Source organism: Drosophila biarmipes, chromosome 3R (genome assembly GCF_025231255.1).
Source record: "Drosophila biarmipes strain raj3 chromosome 3R, RU_DBia_V1.1, whole genome shotgun sequence".
NCBI classification, from domain to species: Eukaryota; Metazoa; Arthropoda; class Insecta; order Diptera; family Drosophilidae; genus Drosophila; species Drosophila biarmipes.
This window is the reverse complement of record NC_066616.1, coordinates 22,476,133-22,492,131: the sequence shown is the minus strand read 5'-3', so window position 1 is coordinate 22,492,131 and position 15,999 is coordinate 22,476,133. Positions and strand designations below refer to the sequence as shown.

At 43.7% G+C, this 15,999-nt stretch overlaps 1 protein-coding gene across 1 annotated transcript; it reads left to right on the top strand.

Moving 5' to 3' along the window:
• The first annotated feature begins 30 nt into the window (after positions 1-30).
• Positions 31-2,336, top strand: LOC108026105 (uncharacterized). Its single transcript, XM_017096805.3, has 5 exons — positions 31-800; positions 1,051-1,160; positions 1,224-1,364; positions 1,422-1,628; positions 1,700-2,336. Exons 1-5 carry the CDS (start codon positions 154-156, stop codon positions 2,176-2,178), a joined length of 1,584 nt encoding a protein of 527 aa, XP_016952294.1. The 5' UTR covers positions 31-153; the 3' UTR covers positions 2,179-2,336.
• Positions 2,337-15,999: the final 13,663 nt, after the last annotated feature.

Below are 15,999 nucleotides of genomic sequence, written 5' to 3'. Positions count from 1 at the left end.
CATTGAACTTCAGCGGCGACGTGCATTGACATTGCAGCCCTTGCAGGGCTTCACTTCTGGTGTCCGATGTCAGAACTTGTTGAGTGGCCACCATTAGTTTGAGCTTAGAGGGACTGCAGTTGTTCGTTTCCCTTGGAAGAGTCCACATCGCGAATGTTCTTCTTCCGTCGCCAGAATGCTAAGCCCGCGCCTCGCCCCTCGCGCGCCCCATCATTTGCGCTGCCTAAGCGCCGTCCTCCTGTCCAGCTGACGCCCTCGCATCAGCACGACCAGCTGCCCTTCCTGCGAAGATCCCGCTTCAGCGCCCTGCCCCACTTCAGGGCCTACGAGGATGAGCCGGAGAACCTGTCGCTGTTCATCGCCATCCTGTACGTGGTGGATTTGTTCGGCATCTTCCCGTTTGTCACGCTGCCCGCTCTGCTGGTGAAGATGGGTTACTTCGGAATACTGCTGGTGCTGTCCATCATCTTCCTGCAGATCTACACCTCCTTCCTGCTGTCCCAGTGCTGGACCATGGCCGAGCTGCTCGATCCCTCCATTCAGCAGAAGCGCAACTACCCGTATGCCGCGCTGGCGGAGCTGGCCTATGGTCCCTACATGAGTCTGTTGGTATCCGTGCTCCTCGACCTGAGCATCTTCGCCATGGCGGTGCCCAGCGTGGTGATGGCCGCCCAGAACCTGGAGGGCGTCGTGCTGCGCATGAGCGCTGGGCAATACAATTTCTCCTACTGCTACTGGGCCATCATAGTCGGCCTGGTCATCTGCCCGCTCATGTGGCTGGGCAGTCCCAAGCACATGCGGTAAGATGGTTTTACGGATGGGGATTCCCACCCTTAGGAATGTGTAATGGTGTTACATTTCGGAAATTGGGAGCCTGAAATTGAAGGCTATCTTACAAAGATGCAGCTTTTAAAGGGCATTTTAATACCAACCATATAATAAATGTTTCCCTTATTAAAAAGTTCCAAGGGTTTTTAATGCATTTTGGTCCATTTTTTAAAAGACTGAATATGTTTACCTGTTAAATATTTTATTTCATGATTATCTTAGGAGTCTGGCCATCACCGCTGTTTGCGTGATGATCGTTATAGTGGCGCTGCTGTGGTTTTGCCTTTTCGCAGCTCCCGCGATTGGCACTCCATTCGAAGGAATCTCCATGGGTGATTAAAGTGATATATTTATAAAAAATATACTTTAGACATTACCTTGCCTGTTTTCCCTAGAACTGCCTGGCTTCCTTACCATGCTAAACAGCTACAGCATATTGGCCTTCCAGTTTGACATTCATCCTGTGCTGCTGACACTGCAGATCGACATGAAGCACAAGTCCCAGGTGTCCTGGGCTGCCCTTATCGGAATAGCCAGTGAGTGGTCTAACTTATGTGATTCCAGGTGGATAATTCTATTGATTACTCCGGTAGTTACCTGCAGCGTAGCCATCTTTGGTTCCATTATCGCCGCCTACAAATTCGGATCCATGATAGCGGATAACCTGCTGCAGTCCCTGCCCACCAGTGTGCCCTTCTACATTATGCTGATCCTGATGTCCCTCCAGCTTTGCTTCTCCGTCACGGTGGCCAGTTCTGCCATGTTCCTGCAGATCGAGAACTACTTCAAGTTGCCGGAGTGTAAGTTTCGCCATTTGAGTAATCTCCTGAGTAAGTCATCTTCTGATCCTCAAATGCATCTTCTTCTACAGCCCTCTCCATCAAACGCATGCTCATCCGCTCCTCAGTGCTGGCCCTGGAGGTGCTTGTGGCGGAGTTTGTGCCCAGTTTCGATGCCCTAATGGATGTGGTGGGTGGCACCATAACCGGACCGCTGGTCTTCATCCTCCCGCCGCTCCTCTACCGTCGCATCCGGCGGATGGAGCGTGTGCACCAGCGGATTGCGGCGGAGGCCAGCTATGGCAGCCTGCCCTTGGACCTGAACTACGATCCCGTGGACCTGGAGATGGAGCCCCTGCTGGTGACCAGTCCTCCGATCTCCCCTCGCGGCTGCTGGCTGAGAGTGGTGCGATTCCTGCACCGCCTCGAGTGCGACGTGTCCTGCACCATGGCCGTGCTCATCTTCGGCCTGCTGGCCACCTTCCTGTCCACCTACCTGAACATCTTCAGCCTGGCCGACCTGTTCACCAATAACTCGCCCTGCATGAGCAATCTGACCAAGCACTTCTGACGATCATCGCGGTCTTTCGCCTCAATAAAACATACGTAAATATTAAAAACTCTGCCAAGTTTGATTGCCGTCCTTCGGCGGGTTCAAAAACCCAAGCTGCGCGGCTGGCTCCATCTTCATCTTTAATGCAGTGCTAAAGGTGTTTTGTATAACACAAACTACAAATTTAATAAATCTATTATATTACACCAAGACACGCACGGTGTTCGGAGTGTTTCGAGTGTTTCTCGAGTGGCTGTTTAATTAGTTAAGCTTTATTAAAACATCGCCAAAGCCGAAACTATTTGTCCGGGAATTGCACACGCGCATCATTTATCATCTTTTTCGGTTGCCCAGCAAATGTTTGCCTTTTTGTTTGCCAAATTTATTTAACCATTCGGTACGCGTTGTATTTGTTGTTTGTTAGTTGTTTTTTTGTGCCGGCCGTCTTGCTTTTGTTTTCGGTCAGTAATTTGAGACAAGTTGAGGCCGAGCTTCTCCCGGTGGAAAGTAAACAGGCTGATAACACCTTTCGCAGCCCTCTTTTGTAGCTTTTTGTATCTAAGTATCTATGTATCTATGTAGCTTCGTATCTGTATCTTTGTGTATTTGGCTTAGCTCAGGGTTTAAATTTAAACACAGAAGAAGAATCTTGGAGATTCTTCGCCTGTTACGCAAATTTAATTTATTCTTTGGCATCTGCTCACCGCCATGCATGGCCTGGCTTTTTTGTTTATATTTTTCTCTATTGCTATTTGCGTATTTCTATATAATACACGTAATACGAAGGCATACGATTTTTTCCCGGCATTCATTTCCGTCTTCCATAATACGTTTTTAAGCGCCTTCCATGTTCCATTCGGTCGGGAGATGACTCAAGGCATTGTGTTGATAACCTCCCCGAGTCATCGAGCCAACTACCCATCTATCTATCTACTACCATTCGATGCAAAAACCGCACAGCGAACAACTCGAATTATTATTTATTTTTTTCCATTCTCGGCGCTGCTGAGTGATTATTTATTAAAATTAATACCCAATTGTTTGATAGGAACTCTGCGGAACCAATCCGTTGTCGCGTCATCGGTCTGGCCACCTGTGGCTGGGCTGCGATTGGGATGCTTTTATTGGCTCGTTATTTTCAGTGGGCCCTTTGATTTTAATGGCCAGGCCCAAAGGTACGCACTCAGCTATTCACCCTTTTAATTGCGACGAACTTAGGGTTTACTACCTTTCGGGGTTTTTTCTGCCCCCCTAGCACCCCAACTTTTTGAGCGCAACTTGTTTATGCCTCAGCCCAGGCGTTTTTATCTTTTGTTTGCCACATTTCAATATGCAGAAGGTCTCGTTTGGCACGAACTCTGAGTTCCGCGGATGATTCACGCTGGAGGCTAGCACAAGTACTTGCCGTACCACTCGGACATGGATCCGCGGAGTCGCCAAGTGCAGCATAGGTCGTGCTAATTGATTATATCGCTGGGCCATTGACAAGCGTTTAGGTGGTTTGTGGATTTATTTATTTTGTCTCCATTAACAAATTACACAAACATGCATAATTAATAGTTATTAAGTTAGAATTGCTCAGCCAGGCCAACCCAATGGCATTTTTTGACGATCGTTGGAATGCTTAAAGTACCTATAAACTAGGAATCATGTGATGATATTTGTTTGCAAGACCTTTACAAATTATTATTATTAATTAAAATTAAATTTTAATAAAACAAATATTAGGAAATAGTTATGAAAAATTCTAAAAATATGGAAGGATTCTTATCATAATTATGATTATCATAATTATGATAAGAATCCTTATCAGCCTTATGGTGATAGAAATGATTTCTGATAAGGTTATTATTGATATGATTGAGGGCTGATAAAAAGTTTGTTAATTCTATAGTTCTCCTTGTTCTCGTGTTTAAAATCTACTTTTTGAGGATGATAATGCTTCTTAGGGTTACCTAGGGTCATCTATTTGACATTAATTTCTCCACTTTAGCAGATCTTGGGGCCATTGCCGGCTGATTAAACATCTATTGAGTGTACGACAGAGTGTCGCCTTTTCCACTTGAGATCGAACTTCGATGGGCAGTTCCAAGAGCCGTCGTTGCCAATTTGGCTTGGGGCTTTTGGCTCAGCCGTCGAATGGCTGTCAAAAACTGATTATACGGTGGCAATTTTCAAGTGGCCGGCACAAAGGCTTAACCCAGAATTTAATGATATTTAAATTGCAAGTTCCTTTGGCAAAAAGACCATATACGAACAAAAAACGAAGCGAAAATCCAAAACACACATTGTCGAATTTTTGAGGGTGCGCACAGCACAAAAGGCCGAGAGCTTTGGGCATAAAATTTCACTTTTCATTTCCTATTGACCCCGATTCCCTGGACGCACTTCTTTCTAATTTTTGCTCCCCCATCCCGAGGTTCCTCTGAAGTGCCCGCAGTTCTCCGAGGTTTTCGCTCCCTACTCTTCTCCTAATCGAATTTCGGATCTTTCGTGTTGCCCCGATCGATCTGTACCGAAGTGTAACGTCTTTCCAATGGCCATTTATGGCCGATTCTGGTGGTTCTGGCCGCCGGTCGCTTTCTGCATCAATTGAATACTCATTAGGCACACTCACACTTGCAGATCGAGGTGCCCAGATTCGGTTTCTCGTGGCGCATGATGACTTTTTGATTTCGCCCAGAATCGGCACAAAGTGTTTTTCAAGACTTTTTCTTGCTTTTCTCCCCATCTTTAATTTTTATATATATTTTGTACAATATATTTTCATTGTTGATTTGCCTATCAGACATGTCCCGGGGCAAATCGCTGTAAATTTCGAAAGAAAATCTATTTTTACCCTTGTCAGCGAGGTACAATTTACATTTCAAAGTGGTAAAACCCATTTTTCCCTCTGATTGTATTTGACCAACATTTTCGAGTGCCAGAAATAAATATGCCTAGAACGCACAGCCAACTAGTTTGTTGTTTATATCATTACCAGCTTAGCACCTCCATGAAAAGACTAGGGTAAACAATTGAAATTAACATAAAACGCATTTTTACATAATAAATGAAATAATATGCTAAGGCGTTAATAATATTGTTTAAAAATAAATCGATGACGCTACAAATGATTAACTCTTAGACAATACAAATTGTTTGCTAATAGACATGGTCAGCGTAGACGGGGGATTTATGGAGGCGGAGGAGGAGGGACTGAGAGACGAGTCTATCTGGGGGCTAGAGATTCACATCGCTTTATTCACATAAATTATAATATTTGGCGAGCACAAAAACGTGAGCCATAACAGCAACAAAAGTAGTGGAGGCAACGACTACAAATCGAGACTCGATATTAAGCAAATAAATTATAATTATACACAAGTTCAATAAATGTACAGCCAAGGACGTTGAAGGCCATTCAACGAGTGTGTTTTGGGGGTTGTACGGAACCGACGACTAACCCCCTCATAGTCGAGACCCCTCTGCCACTCCACTGCCCCCCTTCGAGAGCCATCATCAGCCAGCTGCTCCTCCTCCTCCGCCATCTCCTCCACTGGAGCCTCTTCCTCAAGCTCATCGACATGCTAATCAAGCCGCACAGGCATTAACTCAGATTGATGCTGGCCCATAAATATGTATGCTCCCGCAGGGGGGGTTTGGGTGGCTTTATGGCCATATAGCCCGCCGGCCTTATGGCCAACTATGGGCTGCAAGGCTGCAGCCAAACTGTAAACAGCTTGCAGCTCATTACCATTAGCCGATCGCAGTGGAGTCCACTGCCTGTTGCTCCTTCGTGCGGAGGCAGCCACTGGCGTGCTCGGTTTATTGTCTAAAAATAAACGCCAGCCAACTCGGACAACTTGGCTTAGTTCGGCCTGGCCGAGAGCATGAATCTTGGCCAGAACCGAGCCCGAGTTCTTCCTGCTTTACGTTCGTGTGTGTTTTTTTTATTATTATTAATTAGTACGGCTCGGTGGAAGGACGGCAGAGGGTGAGGAATTTTTGGACAGGATCGCTGCACTAAAAAAAAGGTTTATTTTAGATTAAACTTAAAGTCCAAAGTAAAAAATATGCTTTGAATTTAAAAAATTTATATTTTGTATATTGTTTGTTTTATTACGATCTTAAGTACCATCTTGATATCAATATAGATTATGGTCTTTTGACACTGACTTTTAATGTGTGTGTGATTTTATTTTTAAAAGTGCTGTCACTAGATATGTATGACTTATTTCTAGCCATGTTATTCAAGGTTTAGCTTTAGCCTGTTTCTTGCTGTGTGAGCTGGAGAGGCCGAATCCCTGGCATGGGGTGTTGGCACTTTGGCGCCTCTCATCAAGGCTTCCAGACAGCGGCTAGCTGCAGCTGCCGCCCCTTCCCCAACATTTGGCCAAAGACAGCAGCCAATTAATTGGCATTGGCTGCCTCCCAGCCCATGCCCATATACCATACGCCATACCATCTCAAAGCGAACCCTAAGCAGGGGAATCTGGCTTTAATGGCAACGCTTAGGAGATGCTATAAATAAAACAGCTAGTATATGCCGGGCACTTGGTACCTCATTTCCATTGTCAATCTTCCGAGGACCGGACCCCTCCAGACCGCCGACTCCCGAGAATGGACCAAAGACCCCCTTCTGTCCCAGCCCGCTCATTAAAGAACCCGAGAGCGGCGATCGGACAGCGTTGACTTTTTATTGATGCAATCAAAATGTGGCGAGGAACCAAAAACCTTTTAAGTGTCTTCAAAATGCAGCCAGCGGCAATTCCTCACTTCTCATTACCGGCCATGCCCTTCTAGGAATTGGTATGGAATTGGCGAAAAACCCAAAATGGTATATGGCCTTGTGGTGGACCGGCTCCTCCAGCTACATACATCAGCTCCATACGCACAGGATCCATAAAACCTATGAGATGAACCCAGCTCGGGCCAACTAATCAGATGCTGAGTGGCTGTTAATGATGGATACAGGAAATGCCAATTCTCTGGGTTAAGTGGTAACGATGAGCCACCATCATCATCATCGTCGGAATGGCTTCTCGCCGAGATTGCTAGGAATGCCAAGACGAGAAGGAACGCTCTGGATTCAGAATCGGATTCCGACTTTGATACCGCTTCTGCGCAACCCACCATGACTATTTACCACTCCCCATTGAATCATAAAAGTACCTCGAAAAGCTTTCATTCTCACAGTTCCAATAAAAGTCCGGCTGCGGGCCTATCCCAATTTCGGACACTTCAGTGCGCCGCCGACCAGATTTATTGTCCCCAGTTTAGTCGGTGATTTATTTTAATATCTAAGCCGCTGCCATTATGCGTACACCGCCCTAACCTCGGGCTATCAAATGGAGATGGAAATGGAAATAGAATTGGACCTGGAATCAGAATTAGAATCCGAAGAAAGAGCGGATCAGAACGGCGGAGAATGGGAGGGAGTTGAAGCACTTGACGTGAGTTTAACTGCCGCTACTTCATTTCGGGTTGAACAAAACAATAAACAGAAGCGACCAGGGACCGGGACTGGGACTGGGCCTCTAAATTAAGCAGATTATTCATAACTTTTATAGTGCCGGAGAGGTTGCCCCGGAGAAGTTCGCGGTCCCCTTGCAGATGATTAGATAAAGTGGCACTGAGGAAAAAGGCTTTGGAAATGGGAAATGAAATATGAAATATCCATGATAGATATTATCGTTAGGATTGCAGAATTAAATAGTAGGTTCTTTGAAATAAATGCCTCTACATGGCAAATATTATCGTAGTCTAGTTATATTTATTCGATTGGATATACCATTTTGGTGGAGTTTTTAATCAAATTTTTTTTGGTGCTCATAATAATATTATCAGTTAGAAATAGGTATGACATTTAAAGGATTATCTATATTAAGAATTTAAAATCTTGGTATAGAACTTTATCCATAATAATAAGGTTCTTAGATACGTACGGTTTTACAGATATTATCGTGCTTATGTATTTTCGGTTAGATATTCCATTTCTATGGAGACTTTAATCAAAGAGTCCTATATATTTTTGGTTCTTACAATAATATTTTGTGTTAGAAATAGGTATATCATTAATAGAGTATATGTATTACGAATTATAAATCTTATTGAGGACTATAATCCATTTTAAGTACACTTCTTGTACCTATAATCGGTCTGTCTTGTTTCACATCCAATACTTCTTAGAAAATAAGTTACCCATTTAATCTGGCATTGTTCTGTTGCCAACTTCTTACCATATTCTGGGATCCCAACTATTTTTTCGAGTGCTCATTGCCGCACGTTGACCGCGACGAACGACCCAGACTTAGGATTAGGCCCAGCAACAGGGGAGGGGTTCTCGGCAGTTGCCAGTTGGCATTCGGTAGTTGCTACCAAGTAGTTGGCAGCGGAGGGTTAGTAACCCTCGAGTGGGGAGTTCTCAGCACTGGAATTATAATTAAAAGCGGAGGAGACACCGGCCGACCGGGGTCCATGGCTGAATCAGAGTTATGTTTCCTTAATGAGTGCCACTGCCGCCGAAAGAGTGACCGCTAAGCATCTTTCAATAGGGCCTGAGAAGATCGCCGCGTCGCTGGGTGGCCAGGGTTCACTGAACTTTTTGGCAACCGGAGATCTCCGACCCAGCCACTTTCCCAATTCCAATCCCAATTCTCTGCCCGATCTGATCCCATGCCAAAAGCCAAGAAACCGAACAACCAATCCACTGCACAAAACAGAACACTCGAAGCGCCGATAACGCCTCTAACTGTAAAAATATCTACAGATTTCAGTGTTTTGCTTTGTTTTCCCCTATTTTTGGGCCTTGTTCGGCGATGTTTGGGCCAGGAAATTTGCATAAGTTTTGGTTTTACATTTGGAAATGCTGTGCGAATCGGTAGGTGCTTCTGCGGCTGCTGCCGGGTGGAGTGTTTACATAACACTAAAAGCCCGTTCTCATGAATGAACCGTAAAGCAAACAGCCCGGGGTTTCCTACACTCAGAAATATATATCTATTTCTTATCAATTTAAAGAAACCGAAAGATCTTGAGAGATGTTTTTATAAAAAAAAGTATACGTAGGATATGTAGGGCTTGCTTCTTACATTGTATAATCATTGACATTTTCTAAAACCCTTTTAGGATCTGATAAATTATACAGCTCTTTATTTGGCATTACCAAATATATCCCCAAAATATGTGGTTAAGTAATGTAACATTATTTCAAGCATTGGAAATTTCTAACATTTTTTGGGACCTGATAATTTATGCAGATCTATTTTTGGAATTCCCAAATATACACCCATCATTAATTAAAATCCACTGGCCCATGTCATGGCCAATCGATCATCGTGTTGGCTATTTTTTTCGCCTGTGCGAATTTGCATCAGTTTCGACGGGCGAGATTAATCAAAGGTGGTGGACAGGTAGAGAGTCACAGGTAGGGATCCCCTGGAACCTGGAGCCCATAGCCCGGTAGCGTTTACGCTCAATTACCCAGACCCTCTGACATATTTACTCAACAGGCCACAGAGATGCGTCGCCGTCTTCGCCCCCGAGGGGTTCTAATCAAAAACTTTTCGGCATTCTGGATGTGGGGCGCCGTCGTCATTTGGGCGTCTGCGTGAGCCGTTTGTGTGCCAATTGCCGACTGCCAAATGCCAAATGGGTTTGTGAAATTCCCCGTGTGGCCATAAATCAGCCGCGAGTGCCTCGAATCCGGCGACTGCCCGCTGTAATTGTCGCATTAGAAACGCCAGCAAAACGCGCGAATAAATCAACTAAGCCCAGAAAATGCCCAGCACCCAACACCCACCGTACGTGTACGTAGGTACGTAGGTCGCCCTGTTCCCAAGTATCACTTCTGTGCTACGAGTATCGCACTACCGTTCTACCGATTTGAATTTACAATTCTACACATTAACACTTACCCATACACTGAAGAAAATTGCAGGCAAAAAGTTGTAACCAATGACAGTGATCTTATAAAATATAGAACAGATAGTATCTGAGCTTAAAACCTTAGAGATAGCGTATCTATTATGTTATAAGAAGTAAATAGATACCAAACCTCAAAGTAATAAATCAAGTAAATCAACTTTTTAGGTTCCATATTATCTGATTTTCCTAACAAAACCTTTCCCAAAATCCGCAAGCATTAACCCATTTACCTAAGGCTTTTTCGCCAGGTTAACCATCTTAAAACCCGGATGGAGAAAAGTAAACCTAATGATAACCCATTTCTTTTGGGGAATAAATAGATCATGGCTACACGAAGTTGTTGATTTATTAACGCGGCTCATTTATAATAAGTAACCGCCCAAAAAAAAGCCAAAGACGTAGCTTTCTACGGTTACGGGTTTTTGTGAAATTGAATTGAATTGTGCAAAAAGCACGATACTTAAGCATTTACGATTTAAACATTGGCCATAAACGGTTTTATTTCTGCCATAGTTCCTAGGGGCTTTTCTCTAACTGTAGCTTTTGTTTTTACGGCTTTCTGAGGGGGAGGAGGGGCGAAACGAGCATAAATGCCAAGGCAGTCACGCCTCTTTTCAGTTGGCATAATTTGTCGCCCATTTGCGGCAGTCTCGTAAACTGTGAAAGAGCTGCGCGTGCGCGAATGTCGCTCAATGTGTGCGTTATAGATTTTTCCTGCAGTGTGGGTGTGCTTTACTGTACAGTAGCCACAGCAGGGTGTGGCCCTAATCAATAGCTATGCCAGTGCACTTCCGGCACTTCCGCCTTGAAGTAAACATCATCGTTACACGGCCAATTCCGAGTAAGCAATTAGCAGCGCCTCCGATCGAAAAACGGCGACCGTCGACCATCAAAGATCGCTGAAATAAATAAAGCCCGGCTCAATGCAAAGCAAATATGAGAAACGCTGGCCAAATTGCTTCGACAAGTATTTAAGTTTAATTGAATTTGACGATTTTCGCTGCTGTCTGCTCGAATCGCCTTCTGCCAAACGCTTCAAGGCTGGAGTCTTCGATCTTCGATGCCGGCTCTTAGGGGCCCCAAAAGATAATCATCAGCGATCCCCGACTTTTCGACTTCACCCAGACAATTAGTCAAAACAATATTTGGCTGGCCCCTGTACGTACATTATGGGGCAATCTGCCAAATCTTCTTTGGCATCGGCGGTCTTACCCCAAAAGTTCTGCCCGAACTCGCGTTCGATTATGCAATCGGGGGGCTGCAAGAATAGCCAAGGTCTTAAGGCGCTTTCGTCGGGCCATTTCCGCTTGCCAGCTATTCAGAATTAAAACCAATCCGCTTTGGTGTTTCACAGATCACAGATTATAAGGTACGCACTATCCCAAGCACTTTCGTGACTTTGGCTTGACAACCAACAGCCAGCTCTCGAAAGGCATTCATAAATCCAAGTCCATGGCAATCAGTGAATTATAATATCAATGGCACGCAGCCCGCGAAGATGAATTCTTTCTCCTAATGGTCCCATAAATCTCTTTCGCGTTTTATCTTTTGTGCGATCAAGAATGTCGATTGGTATCTGACTAAACAGCTCATAAAGCATTGCTAGAATTTTCCTTTACTGCTCTGGCCCCAAATATTGTCTTATTATTAATATGAGTAAGAGTGTGGCTTTTTGTTTGGCTTCTTTTTTGCCTGATTAAAGGTTCTAACTTGGCTAAAACCAAACCAGTTTTCATTTCCAACTTATTTTCGTTGGTTTCGCATCAGTCGTTTCTTCTCCCGCTCTCTAAGGTCTATTTCAAGGTTCAATGTCCGCATCACGTGAGTGCCTAATGGATGTGGCTTTATGTAAAGCCCCAGCTCCTTGCGATGTCATTAAAGGCTTAGGGAGGCAAAGGAATTCCAAGGCTCGTAAACTGCAGGCGACTGCACTCAACATTTGATCCCACTCTCAGGATCGAAGGCGAATCCAAATCCCCCTGAAGTGCCGCTGTCAATTTCGGGATGATGTGATGATATGATGGCCCATCTTCAGTGTCAGGGTTGCGATCTTGACCGCCCGAAAAGTGGGGAGAAACAACAGGCCGTAAACAACTGAAACGAGCCAAGAGTCAACAACATTTGACAGCCGCTAATTGGCCGAGCCCCAGCTCAAAGCCAGGCCAAGACCTGCCGGACAAATCACCCACACTCGCCGACTGGCTCACGCCTCAATTATTAATGGCTTTTCTATTGACATGATTGCTACGCACGCAGTCGCGTTTATAAAACCGAATATCACTCGCATTTTTGCGCCTTTTCAAGGCCAATTGCATTAATTTCATAATAATCGCCTTAGTTTACCTGGAGCGCCGTGCTCCGATTTTCATTCGAGCCAAATGCATTACTGTGTTTGTATACTATTCGTGTGCTTTGTCAATTCGCTCACGCCTCAGAATGGACGGGCCCAAAATAGTTCGGGCCACGCTGCCATTCACTTTTCACCCAGAGCAACACGGCCGAACATACTTTCAAACAGTCGTAAAAATCGAATCCAGACCTTAAACAAGGCCCTAAGCCCGTACACTTACAGTAGTTCTCCAAAAAATAGGAATGGGAAAAGAAGAGTTGCCCTACTTAAGATTAAATTGTTTGCGAGAGGTTGATAGTCTTTTCGGGACTTTTTCTGAACATTTTTGGCAACCAAATTGTTAATTAAATCTAACTATTTGTGGAATCTTTCCTTTTCAAGAGGAAACTTTTAAAAATATTCTTATATCTGTTGTTACTAATATAGTGATATCAAATCAAATTAGTGTCACAAAAATTAACATATTCATGTTTTATAATTAATAATTAATATTTCATAATTATTTTAATGATATAACAGTAAAATATTTCTCACACCATATTTTATTTAACTAAAAAATAAATAATATAGATATCATAATGTAAAGTTTATACAAAAAATGTGAAAAATATAATTTTAAATTATAATATATAAAATTAAAATATGAATTTGTGTTTAGAATTACAAAATAAGGAAAACCATAAATTAAAAAAGCATAATTTATAATCAAATTTAATTTAATTTGTAAATATAATTTGATTATAAAATAAATTTTAACTACAGTATACACCTCTAGTCTAAGTAAATGAAGATCCCATAACCTATACAGATTTTCTCCAAGTGTACGAAAATATTCTCCCCATCGATCCCTGGCTCTCGGCGAACAAGTTCAAGTGTAACGGTACTTTTGTTGCCATGCGCCACGCAATTTGTTATTTGTATTCGTTTGTATTTGCTCTAATTTGTATGTTTCGACTTGAAGAGGGGGCAGGGCGTCGGAAGCACGGCACAGCTGACATTTTTGCCCGGGCTGAAAGCAAATACCGAACTGTGCCTGGCATGGCTAATTAGAACGCGGCTAAGTGCGAGCAGTCGCTCACTCGCCGCCACGCATGCGCAGATACGTTTGTATCTTTGTATCTCTCGGCTGACTCGCTGCTTGACCCACGCGCCGCTCTTTGTTTTTCTGCTCGCTGCGGCGTCTTTTAGCCAATCCATTTGCCAATTTTTCGCCAAAGCTGGAAAACAAACTGCCACCTCCCCCGCATACCAACAAAGAAAGCGAAATAAAACGATGGCTTAAAAACAATCCATTTGCTGGGCTTAAAGTGACAGACACGTTTACAATTTGGGCGTACTCGTCGTGCCCACAGTGAACCCATTTCGTGGCTTTGTTCTGCAGTGGGAAACTGGGTCTCCAGACCATCACCAGGCAGCCAACCAACACCTGGCCCAGAAGTCGGGGGGCTTAATTAACCCACCGTCGCATAAAATGATGCGTGTCGTGGTCACTTTACCCCCGAAGCGCACCATCTTCCGCAAATGAAATTCCCCAGAACGCAACAGCACAGCACCGGGCAGAACAACAACTTCGACTCCAGCCGGGGGCATTTTATTTTTAGTGCCTGTCTGACGTAGACGAATTGCATCCAACATCCCACAAAAATATGGGCGTTACCGAGGCAACCAGACACGGTTCGGGCAATTAAAAATAAATAGCCAAGATCACCTGGGTTTGTTTTTCCAGTTCTTTGGGGCCTGTGTGGCGAATGGCCGTGCCTTGGATTTGTCAAAGAAATTATGTTTCAATTTATATTTATGAAAGCCATTTATATTCACATTCTTCTCCGGCTGCTTGGCTGACTATTCCGTGGCCAGTTCCTAGAAGTGGCGTAGAAATTTCTCCCGTGATTCAGGGAGATTTATGGGGAATTCCAGATTTAGTTTGAGTGTGAAATCGAATTTACATACCGTGTGTATGCTGGTAAATAAGTGCATTTCTTCGGCACTGAATACTGGTGTTTTTATGTGACACCAGGGAGTTGATGCCATCCGGCTGATGATCGTTGTTCACCGGAAATCGTTGGCCAACAAAAGGCCCACTCTTTGTTGACTTGCCACCGCTTCGAATAAAAATCCTTTTAAATTTTATAAATATTTCCGAGCTGGCAGCTCGTAAAATCGCAATAAACTCGGTTTTAAACTCCGCATTAGCAACATTAATTGGACGATGAAGATTCTTTTTGTTCTCTCGCCCGGAACTTTCTCAATTCTTTTGGCCATTTCTATTTGCGTATCTCTGGTAATTTCAACTAACTGTCGGAATTTATTGCTTTCTTTGTCTGCGAATGCGTTATTAAAACGTAATTAATGGCATTTTAAATTAATTAATTCGGCATATTTATAAAACAATTAATGAAGTTCGCAGAGCACTCAGTCAGTCAGTCGGTTGGCGCAGGCGAGTCATTAGTTCGAAGAGGCTTCAAACAAAGACCAAAACCGAAGCCGAAAAAAATGGAAAAAAGCTGAGAAGTCCACAAATGGTTGGCTCATTGAGCACTGGAATTGGAATTGGCGTGCGTTGAAAGTTATTTCTGATTGATGACAAAATATGGAAACCGAAGAAATTAATGAATTCCTTGTAAGCCGACTTAAGAACAAAAAAAGCGCGCGTAGATTCTTGTTTTCAGCCTCCATTTATCAGTTGCTTATGAAGATATTTGTTTTCTTAGTTCCTTAATTGCTATTATGTTTACTCCGCGTCTCAAATGATCTTTTGCCGCAGCGACTTGTCCGGCGGATTTGCATAGATCATGGAGCAGGTCGTCTTCTCGGCTGAAGGTCCATGAGTCAGCGTGCTACGATTATTTCCCAGCCAGCTGCTATTAATAGACTGATTACAAAATTAATTTGCATTACAAAGCGCCACTGGGCGTTTGAGAAAGGCCCCAAACGACACTTCTAGATCGCTGACACGCCCCAAAAAAAAACGAAAAATAGCAAATAAAATAGAAAGAACGGAGAGCAAGTCGTTGACTTGAGCGATGGCCAAGCACCGTTTGGCCGATTCTTATCCACGATCTGTGCAGAAGCTCTGTAAGATCCACAATCCACATCCGCAGACCCATGGCCAGGGCCACCAATGGGAACAATTTACTGATAATCGCCAGCGGACGGGTGGGCTAACGACCTGGAGAAAAGGTTCGGGAACTTCTGGGCCATAAATAGAACTTGAATAGAACCTTGAATAAAGTTAGCTTAGAAGGATTAACCATGCTAATTGTATTACTCATAAACCAAAAACGGTTTTTGCTTAAGAATTGGCCTCTTCCTTAAGTACTATCTTAGTCATTAAATTTCTTTGCCTTTCTTTATAACTACTATTGCATCATTAATTTCTGCCTAATTTTAAAACCGCATACTAAGGCTTATATTTATTGCGTTTGATAAGGCAGCAGCGCTGCCAACTGCCGAGTGAGTCATAAGTGCTGCAGTAAAACCAAAATCAAGTTCGTGTTCTAAGTCTTTTGTTTGCAAAACGAGCCTTTTACAACTCGGGCCGGGTACTTAACACCCCAGAGTTAACCAATAACCATCGAACGGCA

Excerpts from the sequence above, each read along its gene's own strand:
- LOC108026105 (XM_017096805.3), top strand. The coding sequence starts at position 154 with ATGTTCTTCTTCCGTCGCCAGAATGCTAAGCCCGCGCCTCGCCCCTCG. Across the intron at positions 801-1,050 it reads GGCAGTCCCAAGCACATGCG|GAGTCTGGCCATCACCGCTG; the intron begins GTAAGATGGTTT and ends TGATTATCTTAG. Across the intron at positions 1,365-1,421 it reads TGCCCTTATCGGAATAGCCA|TTACCTGCAGCGTAGCCATC; the intron begins GTGAGTGGTCTA and ends TTACTCCGGTAG.